General features: G+C 39.5%; 1 protein-coding gene across 1 annotated transcript in view; it reads right to left on the bottom strand.

Moving 5' to 3' along the window:
• dnajc1 (DnaJ heat shock protein family (Hsp40) member C1) overlaps positions 1 to 27,429 on the bottom strand; it is a 115,071-nt gene extending 87,642 nt beyond the window's left edge. The window contains exons 1-3 of the mRNA XM_033015510.1: positions 27,127 to 27,429; positions 3,127 to 3,228; positions 2,994 to 3,040 (exon numbers count right to left, since the gene is read on the bottom strand). Of these exons, the coding sequence (XP_032871401.1) occupies positions 2,994 to 3,040; positions 3,127 to 3,228; positions 27,127 to 27,306 (329 nt within the window). The 5' untranslated portion in view covers positions 27,307 to 27,429. The remainder of the gene's footprint in view (positions 1 to 2,993; positions 3,041 to 3,126; positions 3,229 to 27,126) is intronic.
• Between the last annotated feature and the right edge of the window lie 210 nt (positions 27,430 to 27,639).

Raw genomic sequence — 27,639 nt, forward strand, 5'->3', positions numbered from 1 at the left:
TGTGGAGAATAAAAATAAGATCTGGACATAAAACTAAAACTGCACACACAACATGCCTCGCTCAAAATAATCTATGTGTTTCTTCAGTGTTCAGAACCATTCTATATACAAATTATGCAATTGTCACAACACAATTGAGAAAGAACGATTATTGGCAGCATAAATTTAAAACATTACTTGGAAGGCATGTTTCTATACAAACACTGTAGAGTCAGAATGAACAAAAATGTGTTTAATGTACAAGCATTAAACACTTCATTAACATGCATATCAAGCACATACTTTACAAAATGACGACAAATTCATTTCATAGGCCTTTGGCATTGCTGTCAATTTTATATTGCACACTGCCTCCTGGTGATGGAATACAATTTCCGTTATATTTAAAAAAACACTTCTCAGCTTTTCCCTATTAGTCTTGTTTTAAATATTAAAAGAGAGCACTGTCTTTTTAAATTCAGTTAAGTTCTAGTATTGTTCAGTATTTAAAACAACCTGCAATACTGTTACTTCATACTAGAATAATCCAAAACACTAATTCTAGCTAAAATACTTTAGAAAGTTATTGAAATTGCTGAAGGAATTTAAATTATGCAGAAAGGAATTAAACACAAGTAAATTTTCGAAGCAAAACAGAATGAATTACACTTATGAAGCAAGATTCTCAGATGTCTCTCCACATGAGGTACATGCAAACTGTTCACATTGTTTGTTGCCAAACTTAAATCAGAAGGAACATATTCTAACTAATTGGGTAGGTTGCTTGAGGAAGACAGATGGGGGAACTCTGAAACATGTAAATTAATTATTTTCAGATAGTGAATGAATCTTTGTGATGGATTATGGTTAGTTTTCAATAATTATGGATTGGTAAACATGTGAAAAGGAAGCTGTACATTATGCTTAGAGGGAATATAATCGTTTATATCCCAAATTTCAAATCACGCCATGATAGAAAGAAAGCAAACTGAAGGAATCAAACATAAATGTGAATTAAAGGTGTTTGATATCAATAAATGTGATCGTTTTTACAACTATCCATGAAACCCTCAGACAGTTGTAAAAACTCACCAGGTTTGTTAATAGCCTTTCACAAGGAGAAAATCTGCTATACTTACCCAAACCTATCAATTTGGTCGACTTTGAATTATTCCCCGAAATGACCTATCGAGCCACTCAACTCAAGGGATAATTAGGAATGGATATTAATATTAGCATTGCTTCCAGTGGCCACAACCCATGAACTAACTGGCATTAGCAAAACTCCAAGTTACTCCGATCTCCTCGGCTCACTAGATTGGATTTAGAAAAACTGGGAGGGAAAGGAATTGCCAAATATTTCTCTTCATAAACGAACTTCAATTTTTTTGTTGACCTAAGACGGCAGATGAGGAGGGAGGTGGGGTTTAGCATTGAGTAAAAGATAGGTAAGGCTTCTTCTTTTGATGTTACTAAAATTTGAGCATTAATCAAACCATTTTATAATGACTTTTCAAAGCTGGAATTTAAGCAGCGCACAGTGACACAGCAGTTGGTGATGTCGCACGAACTGCAGGGATCAATTCCGCTCTTGGGTACTGTTGTGTAAAGTGGCTTGTTCTCTCTGTGGCTGTACGAGTTTCCTCCCAAATCCCAAAGGCACACTGGCTGGTTCCCTTAATGTAGGTTGATGGACACAGGGGAGTTGATGGGCAGTTGAGAATAACAGATGCACAGAAAAATACCAAGTGGAGCAATGGAGTGGATAGGATTGTTTCCAGGAGCCAGCATGCATCTGTTGGGCCAAATGGTCCCATCCAGTGTCATTGAGAGGCAAATGCGCACACTATCCAGAATTCATTAATTCTGAGAGATCGGCAGAAATTAGCGACAACAAATCTACACCAGGATTAGGTTTAGGTATTAAATTCAGCAATATAAACACTGAAAACTAGCTTGTGTAATATGACCTAAACAGGCTGCATTATAAAACCCACATATCCACTGGAACATAAATGTATGATGTCGTCTTCTTTGGCAGTACTTCAGGATCAAGGATGACTCCGATGATTCCAGTTCTGTCAGTTTTGGAGGTGGCTTATGAGGAAAATTGTTAGACTATCACATTCCACCACAAATGGAACAGGTGTGTGACTGGGTGGTAGTTTGGGAAATAGTGTTCACTCCGCTTCTTACACTGGGCTTTTGTATGTTTTTGACAAGTGGCAATGAGATTCCCAATGCTATCCCAAACGCCCTTCAGCGTGAGTGGATTTGAACCGAGGACTCACAGGAGTTGCTGATGTTACATTTCCACACTCGTCCTCAACTCAAAATGTAGTAATTTGCTGGATGGACAACATTTTGATGTATTTGTGGAATTAAAAATAAAAGAAGGATATTGCTTACAGAGGGTCACCTGAACTCTAGAGATCTTAAGCTGAGATTAATTATTACATTCTCATATTTGTCCAACCTCCAACTACTGCTACTTTCATCCAGGCAAAAAAAAGGAGTTAAATATTTAATACGGAATCAATAAAAAACGATTACCACGTTTTGCCAATTGCTACTGGAGAAAATCCTTGCTACTTAATTCAATATAGCAGTTAAAAATGCAGTATTTGCCATGAAATGTCAGAATAAGGCAGATTTATAGCCCAAGTTCGTGGAAGAGTATAGCACAAAAGGCTTTCAAACACACAGACATGAAAATTAGTATCATTAATAACAAGGGTTTAGTCATACAAAAATAATATCAATGTCATGTAGTATACCACAGTATTGTGCAAACATTGAAAGCAAGCTAAATAGCGAAGATCAGTTTCATTATTCGTCATAAATCTAAGTGCGCAGTTTTATTGACAAACTAATTTCAAGAATATATTTAACTAGAGCAAAAAACTGGGGGAAAAAATCAAGTTTGCTTGTCATTTATCCCTCAATTCAGAGTTATGATAAACCAAATACAAAAATAACATACCATAAATAATAGGCTTAATAAAATATCATACCTTTGTCTTTTCTCTTCATCTTTCAGAACTTCATAGATAGCCACTAACTGAGAACACAAAAAGATTAATATCAGAAACATCTAATCAAAAATAGAAAAATTGTGCAATAAAATGAATTAAAGGCTGCCCTTACCTGTCTAAATTGAATTTCTGCATTTTCATCTTTGTTCTTGTCAGGGTGCAAGATCAAAGACATTTTCCGATAAGCTTTCCTGATGTCTGCAGATGAAGCATCCTGCAAAAAAACAAAACAAAGTAGACTTTGTCAAAAACTTACAAGAGCCTAAGCATAGTGTTATGATCGAGGAAGACAGCGAACCCAGTGCAGCTCCTCAGGCAATGTAATTTGAGCAAAAGCCATTTCATGCACTCAGCTGCACATGACTAAACAGTCACTGTGTTTTACTTCCTTTTCTTTTTCACTTCTCTGAACGTCTGCAACACAAAAAAGTCAGTATCTAGAAGGTTTTGAAGAAAGCATAAAGACTCTGTTCAGAGAAGCAATGAAATAGTGAGAGGAATACACCAGGTTAATAACATGATACTACCGACCACAAGGCACCTGCTTGCTTTGAGACAAACTCTGCTTATTCAAGCTTTCCTACACAGAAATTTAAGAAAACTTTATACCACCATTAATATTTTTACCTCCTGTGATCAAAGAAACACCTCAATACATGTCATTGAGAATATTGCCCAAGCTTTTAAAACAAGGCAGGAATTTGAAGATCGAGACAGCATTGGCACAACACTAAACAAATCAAACTTTACAATTCTAAAATTATAATCTGCTGCACAACAATGTTTCTCAATATCAAACAAATTTAACATTTTATTAGTCAATAATCTCCAACAGAAGTTGAAAATAATCCTCCACTCAAAATGTTTTCTATAAACAAACTGCATTTGCATTTTGTTTCAATGAACATTGAATCAATGCAAATCCTTTTTTCCCCCCCAAAGAAAAATACTATTACTTCTCAAAAACAAACGAAAAATACATTTGGAAATCCTGAACTCCCAACACAGCATTATTCAGCAATTAACAATTTTTTCCTCAGTAATCTCTCACTGCACAAAGCTATTCCACATTCATTTTAGAGAGAATGTCACCAATTGCCAATGTACTCTGAAATAAAATAAATTCTGTAAATCAATGCTAATGTTTTCAGTTTTATCCAAGAATTGCTTCTTAACAGGTGGGCCTAAACAAACAGAGTATGATATCCATAATCTGAATATTTTGTTCTTGCACTGAACAACCATTTCCAGCATGCTTTCTTAACAATTTATACAATTAAGGAAATGACAACATAAACAAGCTCTGTATTTAAAAAAAAACTGATTTGTGCAAACAGATAATTTTGATATTTATTTGGAAAATAGGCAGTACCCAAATAATCGACATATGCATATTACATTTTAATATCAAATTAGCCTTGAAAAACATTTAAAATATTTTTAACCAATCATCATTATTATTAGGAAGCATATTAATATTCAAGGTGAGTAAATACATATGGCAATTATTTTGGAAATACTGAAAATTACCCCGTGTTTGGGCGCGAGTTAATCCATAAATATCTGGAATTCCTTATTGATATTTCTTATTCATATCAGACATTCTCATCGTAACCTATTTAAATTACTCTTGGAGATAGTGTTTTTTGGAAATTATTACAATTTTCTTAGCATTTTGAAAGTGAAAATGATGCATAAAATGCAACAAAGTTGTTCATCTCAGGGTCAATCTTGTTGTCTGGTGCTAAACTGTGCCAATAAAAAGGATCTCAGGTTTTTGAAAATATATTAATCTACTGCATAGTGCAAATATGTTGCAGTGCTTCAATTCAATTTGGCACGTTTTATTTTATACAAATTTTTGCTAGGCTAAAGTTGTTCACACCATTTACAAAGCTGTTTCACATTAATTTTAGAGAGTGTGGCACCCATAGCAAAGGAACTTCAAAGTAATGCATTCAAAAAATTATAAATTATATCCATATCAATATTGCAAATTTTCAGTTTTATTTGCTTCTTAACAGGTGCACAGAAACAAATAAGAGCATGATAGCCATTTACAAAATCTCCAAACTGGTCTTTTATTTTCTAGTTATTAAGATATATACTTGAATATTACTATGTTACAATTATTCTAGCTTCTCAAATAAATGATGCATTTCTTCTATTTTATAACAATTTCAGTGATTAAATACAAATACCACAAAATGCATAACAAATCGATAAATATGGAAAATGCTCAATCTAAAATAAAAATAGTAATAGGCTAAAAATACATTTCACACCATCTAAGAAAACAATATCAACGGACATTTTTATTCGGAAACATATTTATAATTAAATTGTCGTGTCCCTTTTCCATGAGCCAATCTGCTGCATAATTCAACTTGACCCTTTTTAAGACTGGAAATACTCAAATATGTAATGAATAAATTGGCTTGGCTCAAAATGCCAAGTCATTGGTCAAAGCTTATAATGGAGAAGTTGGAAAGCGTCAGACTCTACCCACATATCGGCATCACGTCATCCTCTGTGTAAATCCAAACTGTCAGTTCAAGAGCAGCATACCGCAGACTTCCCGCATTTTCAGGAGAAAGCAAAAGCAACCAATGTAACCTAAATTAGGTTACAAATTCCTCCTATCACTAATGTTTGGTTGATTCCAGGATTGTGAGAGTCACCAATTTCACTTTTTGGAAATTAAAAGAAAATGATTTGGGATTAAAAAGTGTCAAACTATGCACTTACAAATTATAATTGGAATAAATCTGATATTATGATTATAAAACCTCCTAAATGATGTTGCTCCTACAATGATAGCTCCTGACATAGGAGTATATTAAACCACAAGTGTATTAAGGAATTAGACTACTCTGATGGCGGGGGTGGGGGGTAGTCCTGCTTGAAACAATTAATCACAATTTTGCATATTGACCTCAACATTGCACTTGCTGGCATGTGAATTTGTGATATTTTCCCCACAGTGGAGCAGAGCCCGTTAAAATTGTATAATCAGTCTTTAGCAAGTAGCTATCATAAGATATGATCAGTAGATTTACACATCATCTACCCTTCCTCTCCAGTATTTCAGCCATTGCTCATGGTCAAGTATGGATTTCGGGCAAACATCATTCTCTGGAGTTCATGTTGGTGAAAAACAATTCAGCCAACCCCAACCTGGTCATGCTTGCATCGAAATATATAGTAAGGTTGCAAGACAAATCAGGAGTAATTGTAAAAAATTTCTCCACTCTCTATATCCAATCTCTCTCTGTATCCACCTCTTTACCACCACTTCTCTTAATCCTTTTAACAGTGCTCTGACAGATCACATGCCAGAAATCAAACCCAAACAACTTTGAACAGGCTTTAAAAGAGTCAGAACAACACCAGTCAAATAGTTGTAGCGTTGTCCCTCCATTAATGTGATAACTTTGATATTAACACCTTTAGTAAAAATAATGAGAACAAATTTAAGATTTCTAGGTTAAATACTTATTGTTCCGTATTCCACTACAAAAATATTTACACCACTACAGCCAACTTCTCCGAATCAAAGTCAAATACAGAATGTCAATTTTTCTTTTAAATGTTATACCACTGGAACTACTTACAGCACTGCCAGCAAAAAAACATTAATACAGTTCACGATTTGCTATAGTAAGCCAAGTAAATAGCCAGTTTTATGGGTGTTTGGTTAGCCAGGATGCTAGTTGAGGGTTGTAATTCCTTTGGCTACAATGCTGTGAATGTGTGAGCAATATCAGCAAAAAGGATATCCAGCGATACCCCAAGAATTAAAAAAAATAAACTGGGACATCATAAATAAGACTACCCTTTTATGAGTAATATTGCACATCTTATACGAAATGCACGTGTATAATGAAGGGAACTCCATATTTTGCCTTATCTGGTCTCAAAAAACTATTACTTAACTATCAGCTCGGGTCGCAGCTAAAAAAAAATATTGATTATGAAGATCAAAAACAACTTTAATTAGAACTGTATTTTGCTGCAACTAAAATGGCTTTGTTTTGTTTCAACCTAATTGGTAGCAGAATCACAAAAGTGTGTGAAATGCATGCTCCCTGACAAGCTTGTTTAATTTGCTCGAACTATAATCCAAGGTTGGCCTTGCAAAGAATTCTACAACAAGGTTAGCAAGGCAAAGACCAAAATTGTCAGGAGTGCTACCGGTATTGTTTTTATCTCCTATGTAATTGTACTTCGAGATGTTCTACGAGGCTGATGCATAACCACGTTAATTAAATAGAAAGATGCAAATGAATTATTCCATACAAATTTACAGTACAAAGCACCTTTATTTGCCACAAACCCATGATAATTGTATATTTTCTGCTCCACATCACGAGCCATTATGATAGCTATAAAAATGAGGCCAAGAGATAAAAGACTACCAGGGGGCTTTCTTTATTTTAAAAGTAACTGCAGTTAGAGATTTCATTAAGCCCTCAAACAGCATTTTTAACAAGATGGCACTACAAGGAGCTGTATGAAGAGAAGCTCAGAATACAACTTACACCGTACAAGAAAGCTAATTTGACAAAGATAGATGCAGGAAAGGAATTCAGTACCATTGGTATAAAAGTTATATTCCGTAACCCACACGTAGTCAGTTTCAATCATGAATCAGGAGAACAGTTAAAGTCAATAAGTTATATCGCCCTGATGTGAATTAAGTCCAAAATACATTAACACACGAATTAGCTCAAGGGATGCCACATACACCCCTCCCCCATTTCCATCAGTTTTTAATTAAGAACTCGCCTTCACTAAATTAAAAAAACTCAACAAAAATCACATGGTATACAATGGTTGTGTGCCAATTTCCAGTCATTATTCAGGCTGGCAGCGAGAATAATATTTGAGTGCGACTTTCCTTTAATGGAATTTTAAGAGCTAAAAAAATATAGTGGGGGAGGAGGGAGGCAATCCCATCAGTGATGCTGGTCAGAACTAAAAGATATACAGGAGTTTTTTTTTTAAATTGCAAGAGATTATCTCAATTAATTAAGAGTAGCAACGTTTAACCTCTGTCTAGCAGGGATATATATGGGAACAGAAATCAGTACTGCACTGAGCTGCAGTGCAACCAACATAAAAGAGAGATTCAGAAGCATTTGCACTCAGAGGAGTTACACAGTTAGATAATTCAATTGAACCACTCTATTTGCTTCCTATAAATATCCCCTTTGGTTGGTAGGTAGGAACTCGGAAGTACAATTACTGCTAACATTTAAGATCACACATGAAGCAACAAACGACAAATTCTTAATCTCTCACCACAACAAATAGTATAAAGGAAATGAATAGTGATAGTGGCCAAATAAGCACAAATGTACACGTATGGCATGGAAAGGGGAAGGCGGATAGTTCGGGGTGGAGAGGAGTGAGATAGATGGGTCTTGGTCTCTTTCCACTTGGTGGGCTAAAATAGACAAACCTCTACAACCAACATTACTCCCAACTAAGCAACACAATTTAGGACCCAATGTCTTACAATTCACTAATATTACTATTAATCAAATGACATTTTTCCAAATGTTGCACAGTGCAATTAACAATTCCCCTAGAGTTTCATGTGCTCAATTTTATTGCCTTTCTTACTGTCTGCCACTCTATATTGAACATAAATCTTTCAGCAAAATGTAAATAAATGGCTCTAGAATTATTGGACTAGAAAATCAGTAACATATCAAGCAAGGTAGCCATGCATAATTTTCACACACACTTTACCTGTTCAACAAGAAAAATTCTAAACCAATAGACATCAAAAACTAAAGCAATACACTGAATAGAACTAATTTTGATGAAACAAACCACAGAATACAGCAGTATTTCCAAATCACAACCATTTTCCTTTTATATGCAGTCACACTGAACATAGGTCATTTGCAGTCAAAAATGTAACCTCTTTATATCGTTACAAAAAATAAATAGTTTCACAGATTGCATGTATTTGGGAAGTCAATTTTTAAAAATGCTCATTACATTAAATAAACTAGACATGCTGAAATAAGATGCACAAAGAAAAGGAGTATAACAGAAAAGCCAGAGTAAAAGCAGAATAGTGTAGATGGAAAAGTGGATGTAAAAGTGAAATGAGTTCTTACGATTATGAGGAAATATATACAAGGAGCTTCAAAATGTCCAAAAATAAATGTTGCTTCCTTCCCATACAAAAACGTCCATGCTATACAAATATTTCATTTCATGACATTCCAAGAAAAATCACATTCGATAGCAGGCCAAGACACTGCCTGCCACCTGTGTGCTGATGTGCAATTCTAAATATTTTACAACTATTTTATTCTTTTCCACAGGATCATTAATTGGTTACACAAACACTGCACATAACGAATTTGTAATGTTTAACTTCACACTCCATCCAGCAGCTACAGAAAATCAAATTTGATAGCAAGAATCCCTGAGAATGTCATTTCGCCAATATCGCTGTCGAGAATGAAGGGGGAAAGGCTGCTGCCACGTACAGCAGCGGGCAGCAGAACAGGAATGTTTGGTGAACCTTTGTAACTTGGTCAGTGCCAAAACGTGGCAACATTCGTGTACTGCCTAGGTGAGGTCTGATACATGATTATACTGGGTTGTATGCAAAACAAAGCATTTCACTGTACCAGCTACATATGACAAAATGTATAATTAAATCATTGATCTCAACAAATCAACAGATCTCAATTTTGAAGTCTAAGATGCAACGATAACCTCGAAGACAATTGGGGAAAGTAAGAGACTATAAAAACATGTTAATGGAAATGCTGAAAGGAATTCCCCACCCTCTGTTTCCCATCCATTCATTAAGCTTGAATGGTACAATTCTATTAGTGCTGCTTTTTGTTAAGAATTATGGTATAACAAACATTAAAAAGTTCTTTAAGGCTTCCAAAATTACGATTTCTCCGCCCTCATGATCCTATGGGAAGGCAATTACTTTATGTCTCCAGCTGTAGCACTTGCAGTAATCTATAATAGATTGTCACAAACCCTCATGGAAAAATAGACGTACATTTCCTCATTTCTATAAATTAAACTCACACCATATTATTGCAGTTTTATACATAAATGCCCAAGAACGTGAAGCATTTGGCTGAAGTGATAACATTTAAGTTTTAATTTTAATTCAAACTTTGTTCCAGGAACACCAAACTTACACCACACTTTAATTAAACAGGAATGGATGCTAGGGGGAAAGTGAGATTTCAAAAATTAGGTTCACTCTAAAAATTACAATGCACACTTACCAGGCTGACTTTAATGAAAGTGAATACAAATGCCATGATTAAAGAATCGATTAACAGAATGATTTTGTTAAACCAACGGGTATAATATAGGCCTTGATTAATTTGTAAATAATCTCTTTCCTTCAGTGAACAAATCATAAAATGGCAAGCTCCACAGCACTGCCATCATGTGGTTATTCACGATGTCACAACTGATGCTCAAACCGGTTTTAGTTCATTGTGGCTTCCTTCACATGTGTGAAATTGCCCTTGGAATTTTTTTCTATTTCCCCCCCATTACATTTTTGCACCTTTTAGCTTGTAGTAATATAAAATGTTACTCATATTTCATAAACAGCATCGCTGTCCCACAGTTAGGCTCAGCAAGATGTAATATTTGAATGAATTAATGAAATCTTGATTTCGCCTCATACCCACCATTCAATAAAACACAGGATTTCATCCTTAATAAACTAAATCCACTTCTAAATTAACACTCGAATAAACCCTTTAAAATGCAGCTATAGCCCCAGGGGGTTACATCTCAGAATCATAGAGTCATGCTCAGTGATATATATATCTATATATAAATGACTTGGACATAAATGTAGATGGGTTGCTTAATACATTTGCAGAAGACACTAAGATTGCTGGAGTTGCAGACTGTGAGAAAGGCTGTCAAAGTATACAGCAGGATGTAGATTAGGTACAGAAGTGAGTAGAGGACCAGCAGTTTGAGTTTAATTTGAGCAAATGTTTGGTGTTGCACTTTAGGTTGGTGGATACAAAGGTATATGGCTGATAGCAAGATCCATCACATCACTAATGTGCAGAAGGATCTTGGAGCCCAGGTCTATAGCTCTCTGAAAGTGTTTAATGAATGGTATGCTTGCCTCATTGTTGGGGCATTGAGTATAAGAATCATGCAAGATGGCACCCAACCCGGGCGACTACTTGCATGCTAGTCACAGGAAACAGATCTAAAAACTCATATTACAACCGCTCCACACTCTTAAATCTCTATTCCTACAGCAACATTTCTTACTTTAACGATGATCCCTTATCATGTATCTATACACTGCAAATGGCTCGATTGTAATCATGTGTCCTTCTGCTGACTGGATAGCATGCAACAAAAGCTTTTCATTGTACACATGACAAACTAAACTCAATGTGCACAAAGTCATGATGTAACTCTCCAAGAACATTTGGAATATTGCGTGCAGTTCTGGTCACCCCATTACAAGAAGGAAAAGGCAGTTTGAAGAGATACAGAAGAGGTTTTCCAGAATGTTGCCTGGATTAGGCTTGAACAAGAAGAGTTTGGACAAATGTCAGAGAATTGTTTTCTCTTGAGATAACCCCCCCTCCAAGGTAGAAGTGGCAAAGCCTATAAGACAGAGGGGCAACGTTTAAAGTAGATGTGCAGAGCAAAACCAGAGTGTGGTAAATGCATGGACACCTTGCCTGGGGTGGTTGAGGAGGGAGCTATGATGGTGGCATTGAAGAGCCCCTTAAATAGGTAGGGAATGGAGGAATATGGATCATTTTCAGGAAGATGATTGTTTATCTTGGCATCATGCTCAGCATCAATATGGTGGGCCAAATAGCCTTTTCTGTGCTGTTTTATGTTCTAAGTTCATAGAAACAGGTCCTTCAGCCCATATCGTACATGTCGACTAAGATGCCCATCAACACTCATCCTATTTATCAGAGTTTGATCCATATCCCTCTTAAACTTACCCAAGCATGTACCTATCCAAATGTCTTTTGAATGTTTGAATTGTACCTGCCTCAATCAGGTCATCACTGCCGCATGCGGACTCCATGTACTCAGAATAGAACTCCATACTACTTGGCTTGCTCTACATCAGCAATTAAAGCTGCCTTGCAATTCAAGATCAGTCATTTGAAATGTTTCCTGAAAACATCTGTGCAACTCTAAAAACCCGAGGACTGATTATGAATCATTCATCTGTGTTGAGTCCACCAAGTTTGAGGTTTGGCACCAGCTTACAGCTGGGCTTCAGTTTCCTCAACTTGTACCCGACATGAGACATTACACGCATAAATAAAAGGCTAAATGAACACAAATCATTTAGAGTCATAACATCATACAGCATGGAAATATGCTCTTCAACCCAACTCGAACATGCCGACCAAAGCACTGCATCCAAGCTTGTCCCTTTCTGCAATACCACCTATTTTTGCAAACTTACTAATCACGCCTTGTACATTCTCATCCTAATTGTTGGTATAATTTTCAAATAGCAATGGGCTCAGCAGTGGTCTTCACTAGTCACAGGTCCCCAGTCCGAAAAACAAACTACTGCCACCACTGCATCCTACCATGAAGCCTATTCTGCACACAACTCCTTTGTGATTTAAGTTTGGCAGAAACAATGTGAGCAGTTTGCATGTACCTCATGTGGAGATACATCTGAGAACTTTGCTTCATAAGTGTAATTCATTCCATTTTGTTTCTAAATTTTATTCTGCTTTACAAAATTTAAACCCTATCAGCAATTTCAATAACTTTTTAAAAGAAAATCCTCTCCAGTAACTTTTCTGTGTGAAAAGGTTGCCTTTTGGGTTCAATGCTAGCAAGACAAAGGAGATAGTGATCGATTTCAGGGAGCCAAGCGGTTCGCATACCCCAGTTTGCATTAACGGCGCAAAGTACAGATGATTGAAGACTTCCAATTCCGAGAAGTCAATATCACCAACAACTTCTCCTGGACCACCCATATTGAAGCAATGACCAAGAAAGCACACCAACAACTCTACTCCCTTAGAAGGCTTAGGAAGTTCAGCATGTCCCCTACAACTTTTACAGATGTGTGATAGAAAGCATTTTATTAGGATGCACCACCGCTTGGTTTGGGAACAGCTCCATCCAAGACCGCAAGAAATTGCAGCAAATTGTGGACGCAGCTAGACCATCACACAAACCAACCTCCCTTCTATTGACTCCATTTATACCTCACGCTGCCTCGGCAAGGACAGCAGCATAATCAAGGACGAGTCACACCCTGAACACCCTCTTCTCCCCTTTCCCATCGGGCAAAAGGTATAGGAGTGTGCCAAAGCACGCTTCCAGATTCATGCAGTTTCTTCCCAGCTGTTATCAGGCAACTCAATCATCCTACCACAACTAGAGAGCAATCCTGAACTTCCATCTACCTCATTGGTGACCCTCAGACTATCTTTGATTGGACTTTACTGGCTTCACCTTGCACTAAACATTATTTCCTTATCATGTATCTATACATTGTAAATGGCTCAATTGTAATAATGTATTGTCTTTCCGCTGACTGGATAGCATGCAATAAAAGCTTTTCACTGTACCTCGGTACACGTGACAATAAACTAAACTGAACTATGGTTCTTGATACTCTGGTTCTCATTTCCCCTATTCGTGGCAATAGACTGTGCATTCACATTATCGAACCGCCTCATGATCTTGGACACTTCTATAAAATCACTCCTCAGCCTCCTCCTGCACTACAAGAAATAAAGTCCTTGCCTGCCCATGTTCTCCCAGTAGCCGAGGCCCTTAAGTCCTGCAACATCCTCTTAAATCTGCTGTGCACTCTTTCATGCTCAAGAACATCCATCCTATAGCAGGGTGATCAAAAATCAAGTCGTCAAGTCAAGAGTTTATTGTCATGTGTCGCAGATAGGACAATGAAATTCTTGCTTACTGCAGCACAGCAGAATATTGTAGGCATAATACAGAAAATGAACAGAATACTCCAAATGTAGCCTCATCTACATTGTACAACTGTGACAATAACATGTTAGGAAGGATCTGCAGTTGCAGGTTTACACCGAAGAAAGACAGAAAATGCTGGAGTAACTCAGCGGGTTAGGTGGCATATTTCTGGAGAAAAGGAATAGGTAACGTTTCGGGTCGAGTCCCTTCTTCAGACTGATAGTCAGGAGAGAGGGAAACTGCATGCGTTTCCCTCTGGGTAAGTTTCCCTCTCCCCTGACTTTCAGTCTGAAAAAGGGTCTCAACCCGAAAAGCCACCTATTCCTTTTCTCCAGAGATGCTGCACGACCTGTTGAGATACTCCAGCATTTTGTAATTATGACTGGTGACCAGTGGTAGGTAGGTTAGGGGTAGTACTATTAAGGAAGAGCGCAATACAGCAAGATATTTGAAATATTGTGAACTGTGCAATTTAGTGGCTGATGAATTTTACATCTTGGGATGAAAGAAAACACTGAAAATAAGATGAATGAGGTCAAAGAACAAAAGGAATCTGGGTTACCAACAAATCATTTCAGGAATTTTGCAGATCAGCCGACTGAATATGCCAACAAAGCACAAGATTTATTTTTATGGGTGATTAACTCAACCCCTATTAATAAAAGTAATTTTACCTGGTTAAGGTACAAGTTTTTTTGTTTTGTTTTTAGTTTTTAGAAATACAGAGCTCTTTGGACCATCGAGTCCATGCCGACCACTAACACTGTCCTACAAACACAAGGGACAATTTACAATTTTTACCAAGACAATTCGCTTGCAAACCTGTTTGTCATTGGAGTACGGGAGGAAACCGGAGCTTCCCACACGTACAGACAGCACCGTAGTCAGAACTCGGGTCCTTGGTGCTGCAAAGTAGCAACTCCACCGCTGCGCCACCGTGCTGTCCCAAAAAGCCAGAGTACCCAAAAGTTCCACAAATTATTTCAACATTCAGAGGTAACTGAGCGATAGGCCAAGTTTAGCCGTAATATGGAGGAGCTTACATAAAGGGAAAACGGCATCACATCTTTCTTCCCAACATTTACTCCAAAAGTTTAAGACGTACAGGATTCACAATGACTTGGTTGTATGGGTTTCCAACTGGCTTATTCATCGAAAGCGGGTTGTAATGGGGGGGGGGAGATATTCTGGCTGCAGGTCTGTGACAAGAGGAGTTCCACAGGGATCTGTGCTGGGACCTCAGCTGTTTGTGATATGTAAATTACCAGCACGTAAATGCAAATGCTGATAACACCAACATTGGAAGAGTTGCAGACAGTGAAGAAGGCTGTTAGAGATTACAGCAGGATGTAGATCAGCTACAGAAATGGGCAGCAAAATGGCAGATGGAGTTTAACCCGAGCTTTTGCAGGTGTTGCATTTTAGGAGATTGAATGCAAGGGGAAAGTATAATATCCTTAACAGCATTGATGTGCAGAGGGATCTTGGAGTCCAAGATTATGCACTGAAGGTGGCATCACAAGGAGATAGGGAGTGAAACAAGGTGTTTACTATGCTTGTATTCATTCCTCAGGGCATTGAGTATAAGTGTCATGATGCAGCTCTGTAGGACTTTGGTTAGGCCGCTTTGGAGTATTGCGTGTTTTGAGTATTGGAGATGTGGGGGCTTTGGAGAGGATGCAGAGGTTTACTGGAATGCTGTCTGGTAAATTCTGGATTAGAGGATTTCAGCTACAGGGAGAGGTTTAGCAGACTTGGATTGTTTTCTCTGGAACGTCATAGACCAAGGGGACACATGATAGAAGTATACATAATTGTGAGAGGCAGTCAGAACCTTTTTTCCAGGGTGGAAATGTCCAACATCAGTGGGTATGGCTACAAGGCGATGTGGGAAATTTTTTAATGGAGACGTACGAGGCATGTTTTTTTTTTTTTTAAGATCAAAGTGGTGGGGCCCTGGAACACATTGTCACGGTTGCTGGTGGGGGCAGATTTGATCATTGCATTTAAGAGGCTCGTGGATAGGCACATAAAAGTGCAGGGAATAGAAGGATATGGATCATGTTCAGGGAGACAAGATCTGTTTAATTTGGCACTAATTGTGGCCATGTTTGGCACAAACATTGTGGCCAAAGGCCCGATCCTGGGCTACACTGTTTTATATGTTCTATCTGTATGCAACGTTGCACACAATGAATCCAAAAAGGAAACTTCCACGGGGTGGGAGAAAATAAAACTCCAGCCACAGAACACCATAAAAAATAAACAAGGCCTTCGAAGCCTGCTCCACCACTCAATACTATCATGGCTAATTCATCTTTTTCCCTGGTTAACCTATTGTTCATAATATTTTTATAATATGCCTTGGGGTTTCCCTTAATCTCATCTTTGAGATGAGTCAGGGAAATAGAGAACCAGAGGACACAGAGGAACCAGAGGACATAGGTTTAGGGTGAGGGGAGGAAAGATTAAAGGAACCCGAGGGGTACGTTTTTCCACACATGGGTACATGGAATGAGCTGCCAAAGGAGGCGCTGTGGCAATGTCTAAGAAACATATGGACATGTACTTGGCTAGGACAGGTTTGGAGGGATATGGGCCAAACATAGGCAGATGGGACTAGTGTAGATGGGACACGTTGATCAGTGTGGGCAAGTTGGGCTGAAGGGCCTGTTTCCACTCTGTATGACTATCTTCCAGTGATATTTCAATGTCCCTTTTTGCCTCGCTAATTTCCTCCTTAAGCATGCCCCAATAATTATTCCCCAATACTTATTCCCCATGCCTCCCCTATTTTCAGTGCTTAACCACCATTCTTCTTTTTTTCATTAAAAACTCTCAATGTCCCTTCATATTTGGGCTCCCTTGGATTCCCTGCCCCCTCATCCCCCCCCCCCCTCATACCGTAACTGCTATGATACATTTTTTAACTTTTAACAACAAAAATGTATCATAGCAGTTATACACAGAGCTGTAGGTGGCACAATGCTGCCACACATATCCTTTTCACCCAAAATAGGAACCTGAAATCTAAAATGGATGGATTAGAATTTCTCTTTTCATCGACTGTAGAAAAAAAAACTCCTATGTAAACGAGTGTAGGGAATCTTAGTTTGGTTCCTTACAAGCACAGCAGAAATATGCCAAAATTCATGGCAACTTTGTTATTCAAGAGAGGTCAAAGGACTGGAAAATAGAAAAATACGTGTTAGTAAACAGAAACAAACAGCAAACCACTCAAATTTACTCTGCCACTAAACAAGAGATTCTGGTTGATCAGATCTTGGCCATAGCTCCAGTTTTCTGCATGTTCCTCTTGTGCAGTTATGCTGACCCGATGAAGTTCAGGTCAATGCACACTGCTGGAACTAAATCAATTAACATTGTACAGCCATGCTGAGGCAAAGGCCGAAATACTTGACCTGGGCACTATACACCTGGAACAGAAATGTGTTTGCCCTCAGTGGAGACATATTGCTGATTGCTATGAATGTAAAAGGCTTTTCCAAGCCGTTAAAAAATGCACACAAATGCTGAAAAAAGTTATTAAATTAAATAACGGCACTAAGTTTTGTAATTGACAATTTTTAGAATTGATGTTGAAAGGCTGCTGCAGCAGCAAGTTGCACAACAATACAGATCAGAAACAAAAGGCTAACTATTTGCACTTTCCCCAAAAGTAAACATCCAGTTGAACCACCTAGGAAGTTAAATGCATGTCTGCTTTCATTAGCAATGAACTTCTGTACTTTCTCAAATTTTCTTCATTTATCTGGCACTGCGGCCATGGGAGCCTTTGCTCTCATTATTATGAAGTATCAGATTACTAGCTGTAGGCAATACATTTCAAAATGGTGCCAAAAGGGGGAGGGGAAGAGTGTCATTGTGGATAGATGCACATAGTCAACACACAAACATTATAGATTTTGTTACATGATTATGCATGAATGGAGTGAACAACATTTTCAATGTGTTTAAATAGATACAATTCAAATCAAAACACAAATCATGGAATTCTGCAATAATCATTGATGATTAAGGACTAGTTAAAGAATAATTGAAGAAAAACATATGTCATGATATTCACAGCAAAACAAAAATGGTTAAACTTCCCAAAAATTACTTGTCACAAAATGTGAACTAAATCGCTTTCCATCCCACTCTTACATTTAAACACTGCTCAAAGGAATATGCACAATTTTATTTGAAAATTAATTACAAATAGCAAAAGACTGCAATATCTATCAAAAATGAGCAATCATTCACAAGCGAAGGAGCAGATGTGTTACAATGCTGAGAACAATATTCAGCACTCTGTATCTTTCCCTTTGCTCTACCTATTGTACTCAAATTAAGCTTGATTATATTTATGTATGATATATATGAACTTTTTGGATAGCATGTAAAACAAAGCTTTTCACTGGATGCCACTACAAATTACAATAATCAGTTCAGTTTAGTTTATTGTCACATGCACCAAGGTACAGTGCTTTTGTTGCATGCTAACCAGCCAGCAGAAATACAATACATGATCACAATCGAGCCATTCACAGTGTACAGATACATGAAAAGAGAATTAACCTACAATCCTGCATGTCTTTGGAATGTGGGAGAAACCGGATCACCCGGTGAAAACCCACAGTCACAGGAAGAACGTGCAAACTCCGTACATACAGCATCCGTAGCCATGATCGAACCCGGGTCTCTGGCACTGCAAGGCAGCGACTCTACCGGTGCCGCCACTGTGCCGGCCTTTAATCTCCATAATTCAAGACAATTAGTACTGCTCAGCTACTATTTTGCAAAAGCAGTTGCTTCCCATGAGAAACATGAAGTTGCTGTAAATAAACTTATTGCCGAAAGCTTAAACATGCAAGCACTTTAGGGGTAAATTGATATTTATCCAATGCCACTCAATCTCACCAGCCCAAAAAGGAAGAATTTAACTACGGCAGAGGAGATAAAGGAAAACATTAAAAGCATTGCATGGAAAAAACATGGCCAGGATAGGTGTTGAAAATGGCAGAGAAACTTGGAAAATGGATTAAAGTTCTCAAAGAAGCAGGATGGGAGGAAATGTCACCAAGGTCACCAAGCCGATCCCTTGCCTGGGATCGCTCAAACCACGGCCTGCGGACTTTACCATCGAGAGCTCACAGTCTCGGGAGAGATCGTGGATGTCGGGAGCTCCAACGACTCAGAAGGTTCGACAAGCCCCGACCCGGGGTTCAGATCGCTCGCCGCGGGGAGCTGAGATTCCCCCCCGATGCAGAAGTGATCGTCACGACGCGGAGGGCCTGGACGCCACCGGCAACGGGAGAAAAATCGTCCCGTTAACAGAAGGCTCGAGGCCCCCGACCACTGGAGATCAAAGAAGGGAAGAGATTGAACTTTTTTTTCGCCTTCCATCACAGTGAGGAATGTGGAGGAGTCACTGTGGTGGATGTTTATGGTAAAATGTATGTTGTGTGTTCTGTTGCTTTTATTTGTATGACTGACTTGGCAAATGAAATGTCTTGTACGTTGCAAAACATACATGGTTAATAAAGTATTATTGTATTGTATTGTAAGGTAGCTTCTAAACTCCATAGGCACATGGTAAAAGCATATTGTTGGGTTGCATTAGTTTGGTTTAGGAACAGCTCTGCCTAAGGCCGCAGGAAATTGTTTATCACACAGACCAGATTTCCCACCCGACCTCATCTACATTTCACGCTGCCTCGTATTAATCCAACCTAATCAAAGTCTGAAGAAGGGTTTCGGCCGGAAACGTTGCCCATTTCCTTCGCTCCATAGATGCTGCTGCACCCGCTGAGTTTCTCCAGCTTTTTTGTGTACCTAATCAAAGACTTGTCCCACCCCAGTCGGACCTTCTTCTCCCTGCTCCCATCTGACAGAAGGTGCGTAAACTCAAGACTCAGGAACAGCTTCTTCCTTTCTGTTACCAGGCTTTGGAACGTTCAATCCGCAAGCTGGGGTACTATCCAAATCACCTCTACCCCATTGTAAACATTGGACTCCGCCTATGGAACTGATGCGCCACAACACTGAGAACTGAATTCTACACAGAGTAGCTTCTTCTTTGCTCTAGCTATTGTACTCAAGTTTGACTTGATTGCATTAATGCATGGTATATCTGATCTGTTTGAATAACATGCAAAATAAAGATCTTCACTGTACCATGGCACACGTCACAATAATAAACCTAATGCTATTTTAATCATTTCTCCCCGATGACCTCATTCCTCAGACTTGGCACCAATTTTATAACACGTACTTCTGAAAATTCAGATCTTGTTTATTAAACCTCGTGTATTTGTTTATTGCAAGATTTGGCCAATCTACACAAGTTTACCATTAGCTCTCAAAGCAGGTATGCTGGTTTCCATTATCACAGCTTTAATAATAGTATGCATATTCATAATATGCCATCACTTGCAGGTTCCTACTTAAATTTAATGTTTGCTCCCCTTTCAAGATTCTTTGAAAGACTGGTTTCATTAAGGCTGCTAGTTCTAAAGATTCTTCGAATAACAGAACTACTTATGCCATGTTTAAGAAAGAACTGCAGATGCTGGAAAAATCGAAGGTAGACATAAATGCTGGAGAAACTCAGCGGGTGAGGCAGCATCTATGGAGTGAAGGAATATATTTATAAGCCAAATTATTTAAAGAAAATACAACTGATTCATGCATCAAGAATACAATTAAACATCATATATGTATCCTAACCTTATTTTCTATTTTTCGCTGTTGTCCTTTTGCTCCTCAGCTTCATTCATCTCAGTAGGGCATGCTACCTAATGTCAATATTAGTGAAAATAATCACTTTTCCTTCTTCACTACCCCAATTACTTGGGCCCCAAACATGAGATTAAGGACCACGATAATAGCAAAAATATCTTACTTGCTAAAATAATGATTTTTCATAACACAAAATACAGAAGGAACTCAACAGGTCAAGCAGCATCTTTGGAGGAACCAGACCTGAAATGTCACCCGTCCATTCCCTCCACAGATGCTGCCTGACCCACTGGGTTCCTCCAGCACATAAACCAGACTCTGGAACAACTTTTTTTCCCCCGTCTGTTATCAGACAACTGCACAGTCCTCCCACTAGCCAATTAAAATCTGATTTTCCAACCTATCTCTTTGCATATACTGGACATGTCTTCTGGAACTCCAAAACTACAAAGCTGTGCACTATTTTCTGCATTCTGTTATTTTTCTCTTTGTACTAACTGTTATAAGTTCATGTCAAAGGAGCAGAATTGGGCTAGTCAGCCCATCGAGTCTACTCTGCCATTCAATTATTGCTGATCCATCTTTGCCTCTCAACCCCATTTTCTCCCCATTAACTTTGGCACCCTTACTAATCAAGAATCTGTCAATCTCTGCATTAAAAATAAATAGCTTGGCCTCGAAAGCTTTCTGTGGCAATGAATTCCACAGATTCACCACCCCCTGACTAAAGAAATTCCTCCTCCTTTTTAAAGACACATCCTTTTATTCTGAGGTTGGTCCTAAACTCTCCCAATAGTGGAAATATCCTCTCAACATCCACTCTATCCAGGCTGTCACTCAGTAGGTTTCAATGAGATCCCCCACTCATCCTTCTAAACACCAGCAAGTATAGGCCCAGTGCCATCAAATGGTCGTCAAATGTTGAAAAACAATCCAAATTCACATATTGTTTATTGTTTGCATATATTGGATAAAAACAAGAGCATGTCCGTTTACAAGCAAAAAAATCTGCAAACGACCAAACAAGCTAATACGGTTTAAAAAATATTCCAACACTACACATAGATTACAGTCTGCATGCAATGCATCACAAACAAGTGCATTTATTTGTGTATAGCTCAATTATGCTCATGTATAGTACGACCCATTTTATTTTGATAACATGCAAACAAAAGATTTTCAATGTACATCAGTACATGACAATAATAAACCAAACCAAATCTAGCTTCCATTTAAATGCACGCAATTTAACTCTGGAGATGTAGCAAGCTCTACATTCTCACCAATTTCAATAGCTTGTTAGATTTATTACTGAGCATTTATGTTCCATTTGCCCAATATATCAATGCTAACATACAAATAGAACATAGAACAGTACAGAATCAGGCCCTTCGTTAATGCCCAGTCCGAATATGATGCCAAGTTAAACTAATCTCCTCTGCCTTCATGTGATCCACATACCCCTGTTCCCTGCTTATTCGTGTGCCTATCTAATAGCCTCTTATATGCCATTATCATATTTGCTTCCACCCCCACCCCTGGCAGTGCAGCGCAGACACCTACCACTCCGGAAAAACATGTTCTGCACATCCGTTTAAACGTTCTCCCTCTGACCTTAAAACCATGCCCTCTAGTCTTTGTGATTCCCACCCTGGGAAAAAGGTTTTAACTATCTACCCCATTATTGCCCCTCATAATTTTATATACTTCTCAGATTTCCCCTCGCATCCAATGCTCCGTCAAGTCAAGTCAGTCACTTTTATTTCTATAGCACATTTAAAAAAGAACTCTCGTTGACCAAAGTGCTTTACATTGGTGGAGGTACTAATGTTATACAACATTGGTTCATAGATTAAGTACATACATAAATATATACATATAGCCCTCCCTCAGAGGACGTCAAGAAAGGCTTGAGAGTAAAGATGAGGGGGCAGTTCTGATGGGAAGGGGGATGCTGTTCCAGTCTAGGAGATGCAACCGCAAAGGCGCGGTCGCCCCTGAACTTATGCCTAGACCGCGGGGATGTTCAGTAACCCCAAGTCGACTGATCTGAGGGACTTGGAGGTGGTGTGGTGGGTAAGCAGACTTTTGATGTAGGTGGGGGAAAGCCCATTAAGGGCTTTGTAAACATAAAGAAGGATCTTGAAATTTATTTGGAACCACACAGGGAGCCAGTGGAGAGAGGCCAGAATCGGGGTGATGTGGTCCCCTTTTCGGCTGCCCGTCAGGAATCTCACTGCGGCGTTTGGGACTAGTTGCAGGCGGGAAAGGGAAGATTGGCTGATGCCAATGTAGAGGGAGTTGCAGTAATCAAGGCGGGGGGAGATAAATGTGTGGATGATCTTTTCGAGGTCGTCAAACAGGAGGAATTGTTTTATTTTAGCTATCGTCCGAAGCTGGAAGAAGCTAGCTTTTACCACGGCATTGACTTGTTTGTCAAATTTCAATGCCGAGTCAAATATAAACTCCAGAGAATATAAACATTATATAGCTGCCATACAACTTCATGACTTGTGTACTCAGTGCCTCAACCGATGAAGTCAAGCATACCATAATCTTCTTTACCACACTATCTAATTATTTGTCACTTTCAGGGAGCTGTGATCTTGGAACCCAAGACATAGGGTTGGTAGATACACTTTCCCCTTACATTAGCCCTCCCAATGTCCAAGCATAATTGCTTGGATGAAACTCCATCTGCGATTTCTCTGTCCATATCTATAACTGATTTATCTCCCACTTTGGCATTCTTTGACAGCCTTCCTCACAATCCGCAACTCAACTAGTTTGGGCGTCAAGACAGGGCTACAGCATTATTTTACAAGAATATCTCATTATAATAGGAGATTCACTATATCAGAAATACAATCAGAATTTTCAGGGATAGGAAATACTAACTTTAAATACATCCATTATAAAAAGAATTTTAACTACGTTAACAGCGAACACCATTAAAATTCAATTGAGACCAAATATAATCTACTTCAGTCAAAATAACAATATTTGCACATTAAGAGGCAGGTTCTATAATGGATTCACCAGAAAAACTAGAGCAAAGATTTATTGCCTAAACTAGCAAATATATTCAAGCTAGTTTTCTACACGGCATGGCAAGAGATCAATCAAGTCCTACCACAGACCTTTACCAGGTCTCCAAAGAGTGATCGTCAGTGGAAACTTTGAGCGATTTTAGCCTTGCCAGTCAGCTTCTGTTTCGTGGCAATCACAAACAAACTGAGAGCTTTCTGGTCTAAATAAACCTAACTAAATAGGAGGAGTTGCAGGAGATCAGGGTGCTTCAATATTGTTTGTTTGTAAAAATTATATTCTCTTTAATTCTGACGGGCAGTGTTGAGTAAAAGATACAATCAGAGCCACAGATCCATATTTAGCAAGTTTCTGATCACAGTCGTATTACTGAGAATAATTGACCAACTGTAACATATAACCAAAACCCTCATACATGGGTTTATACATGCATAGCATTCAATTTCACCTAACCTGATGACCCACTCTAATGCTGTTGGCAACTCCCACAGCAGTAACAGCAGGTAGCAATGTGAGAGATTACCCCATGCTACGTCAATGATTACTTCTTAATTTATTGCAGCAGCATACTTCTGAATGTTAAGGATGTAAAACATTCAAACCATCGAGTCCTTATTTTATAGTTCAAAGCCGAAGAACAGCACTGAATATAGAATGAATGCCGATGCTATAATTTTCATTTTAAATTCAAACAAATCAGCAGTAGCTTACAGCATTCTCCCTCAAAAACCATAACGTTAATAAAGTAGTCTCAAAAAATGAAAAACAAAAATTAGAGTTCCGAGGATGTAACAAGCAGGATAAATCAAAAAGAGAACCAAAAACATGGCGTATTTGGATTTCCAAACGATATTCAATAAGATGACACAAAAGGTTACTACATGTGGCAAGAATCTTTAGCACTGGAGATTACATATTAGCATGGACAGATTGTTTTCTATTAGCAGGTCAGATTTGGGATAATTAAATAATTGTCAGTATGGCATGCTGTGAGAATCACAGGGATTAGTACTGGGGCCTCGACTGGCTAATTCAGCAAAGATTAATAGGAAATAAAGTTGTAAGGAGGGTACATAGAATCTGCAAAATAATATTGATAGTAAGTGGCAAGAAGTTTGCCAATGGAGTATAAAATGGGGCAATGCAAGGTTATCCTGTTTGATAGGAGAAAAATAATTTCAAAAAAGACGTGGAGGCTTTGGTGCAGAAGCGGTTTACCAAAATTCTGCCTGGATTTATGGCTATTAGCTATAAGGAGTGGTTGGACAAGCTTGGATTGTTTTACCTGGAGCCTGAAGGGAGCCCGGATAAATGGTTATCATGTGTAGGAAGGAACTGCAAATGCTGGTTTACACCGAAGATAGACACAAAATGCTGGAGTAACTCAACAGGTCAGGCAGCAACTTTGGAGAAAAGGAATAAGTGACAGTTCAAGATCCAAAAGTCTGAAGAGGGTCTCGACCTAAAATATCGCCTATTCCTTTTCCCCAGAGATGCTGCCTGACCCGCTGAGTTACTCCAGCATTTTGTGTCTATCTTTGAGAGGCATAATTGATTACATAGACACTTTTTCCATAGATTGGTAGCCCCCTGGAACACCCTGCCTGGGAAGGGGGTGGTTGATAGACACAAATAGCAGTGTTTAAAAGGGATTTAAGCAGGCACATGGACATGCATGGAATGGAGACAGAAATCATAGAGGGTTAACTTCATTTGGCATCATGATGAACAAAGGCATCATGAACCAAAGGGCCTGTTCCCGTGCTGAACTGTTCTATACTCTCGTATTCTTTAAGTGGAGACATAGTAAATAATACTGTTGTAAAGAAATTTGGTGCTTCCAGCATGAAATACAAAACTAGCATGCAAGTAATAGCAGGTAAGCAAGACAACAAATGTATTGCTGGTCTTCTTTGTTGGAATGTTATGGAGGAAATTCGGTGAATAAATTTGTGGTTGGCGTGAACAGATACAAGCAGAAAACAAAAATTGCTGGAGGAACTCAGCAGGCCAGGCAGCATCCATGGAGGAAACGGTCAGGCAGCATGGTCAGCCTGAAACATGGTCTGTCCATTCCCTTCTTGGCTGCTGCCTTGTCTGCTGACTTACTCCAGCACTTTGTTTTTTGCTCCAGGTTCCAGCATCTGCAGTTTCTTTAGTCCCCATAAATAGAATCATGTTCAACTTGAGGACAAGACAAGTGGAACGAAACTCAGATCAATTTAATCTCATTGAATAATGGAGGAGATAGAAGGGACTATGCATCTACTACACTTGCATCTACTTCTTAGGTTTATAGTCTGAACTTTCAGTGTTGAATATCATGGGGTGTGCTTTGTATTTCATGTTTAGTTCGCACAAAAGTAGACAACAGTGTCGTGTTTACATAATTTAAAAAGAAAAAAAGTCACAAAATCTTATTTAAGAATTGAACACAGCCAATCACCTGCTAACGTTCACAAGTTTCTTCCAAATGTGGTTTAAAAAAAAGCTTAAATCAAGATCCTGGATGCAGTTCACTTTCTAGTCTTTTTAATTTGAGAAATTGTGCTTTGTCAGTTAAAGGAAAAAAATATTGATTTCAAAAGACAATTAAATGCGGTACAAGTTATTGTACAATCGCTTTAAAGAAAACACTCAGAAGCCTTGACCAGTATCTCCTCAATTCAATTTGTTTGCCAAATATCTTTCAAAGCGAAGGCTAAAAGTAACACATTAACAGGCCTCGTCCATTCTAACAACGGTGATACAATCATGAGAATCCATCAGTCGGTATGGAAACGGGAATGCAAAGCAACCTCTTAAAACTCATTTAAAGATAGAGGGTGTCAAATAAAATGCAGATTAAAATTAACATTGGATCAACCACCCGATTCCCTCGGCCAGCGCCGTGTAGACTAAGACACAAATTAAAAAGTTCCCAGTGTGTGTGTTTAAACACAGGCGGGCTGGGGCTGGAGGCTGGGGGGTTGGGGCTGGGGGTTGGGGGTTGGAGGTGGGGGCTGGGGGTTGGGGGCTGGGGGTTGGGGGCTGGGGGTGGTGGGGACTGGGGGCTGGTGGGGGGGGGTCTGGGGGTTGGGGGGGCTGGAGGTGGGGGGGGTTGGGGGTGGGGGGGCTGGTTGGAGGTTGGGGGTTGGGGGCGGGTTTCTCAGCGGAGGCCCGGCCGCCCCTCCTGGCAACTTTCAGCGGGGAGACCGCGCTAGGCCGCAGCGGCCTGGAGCTCGGCCCCGGCCCCGGACACCGGGCACCAGCAGCGGACACGGACACGGGCAGCGGGCGGGGAGAAGGGGAAGGGGAAGGGGAAGGAGAAGGGAGAAGGAGCGAGACGCGACAGCCGGGCCCTCACCTGCTCCACTCCGAGGAAGCCGTAAAAGTTCTCCTGCACGTCCTCCACCAGGTCGAAGAGCTCCATCTCGGCCGTGTCCCAGCCCAGGCAGCCGGGCCCGGAGCTCAGCAGCAGCAGCAGGGCCCAGGCCGACAGCCATGACCATGACCACGGCCACGGCCCGGCCACTGGAGGCCGCATCACTGGCCTCGCTCACTCACTCGCTCCGACTGTCTGTCTGTCTGACTGAGTGGCCGCCGCCTGAAGCCGCCGCTGCCTACCCAACTCACCCAACACACACTCGCCCTCTCTCTCTCTCTCTCTTTCTCCCTCCCTCTCACACACTCTCTCTCTCTCTCCCTCTCTCTCTCTCTCTCTCTCTCCCTCCCTTTCCCACCCTCTCTCTCCCACACTCCCTCCCTCTCACTCCCTCCCTCTCACACACTCTCTCTCTCTCACTCTCTCTCTCTCTCTCTCTCTCACACACTCTCTCTCCCTCTCACACTCTCTCCCTCCCTCTCACACTCTCTCCCA

This window comes from Amblyraja radiata, chromosome 2, assembly GCF_010909765.2.
Source record: "Amblyraja radiata isolate CabotCenter1 chromosome 2, sAmbRad1.1.pri, whole genome shotgun sequence".
In the NCBI taxonomy this organism is placed as follows: domain Eukaryota; kingdom Metazoa; phylum Chordata; class Chondrichthyes; order Rajiformes; family Rajidae; genus Amblyraja; species Amblyraja radiata.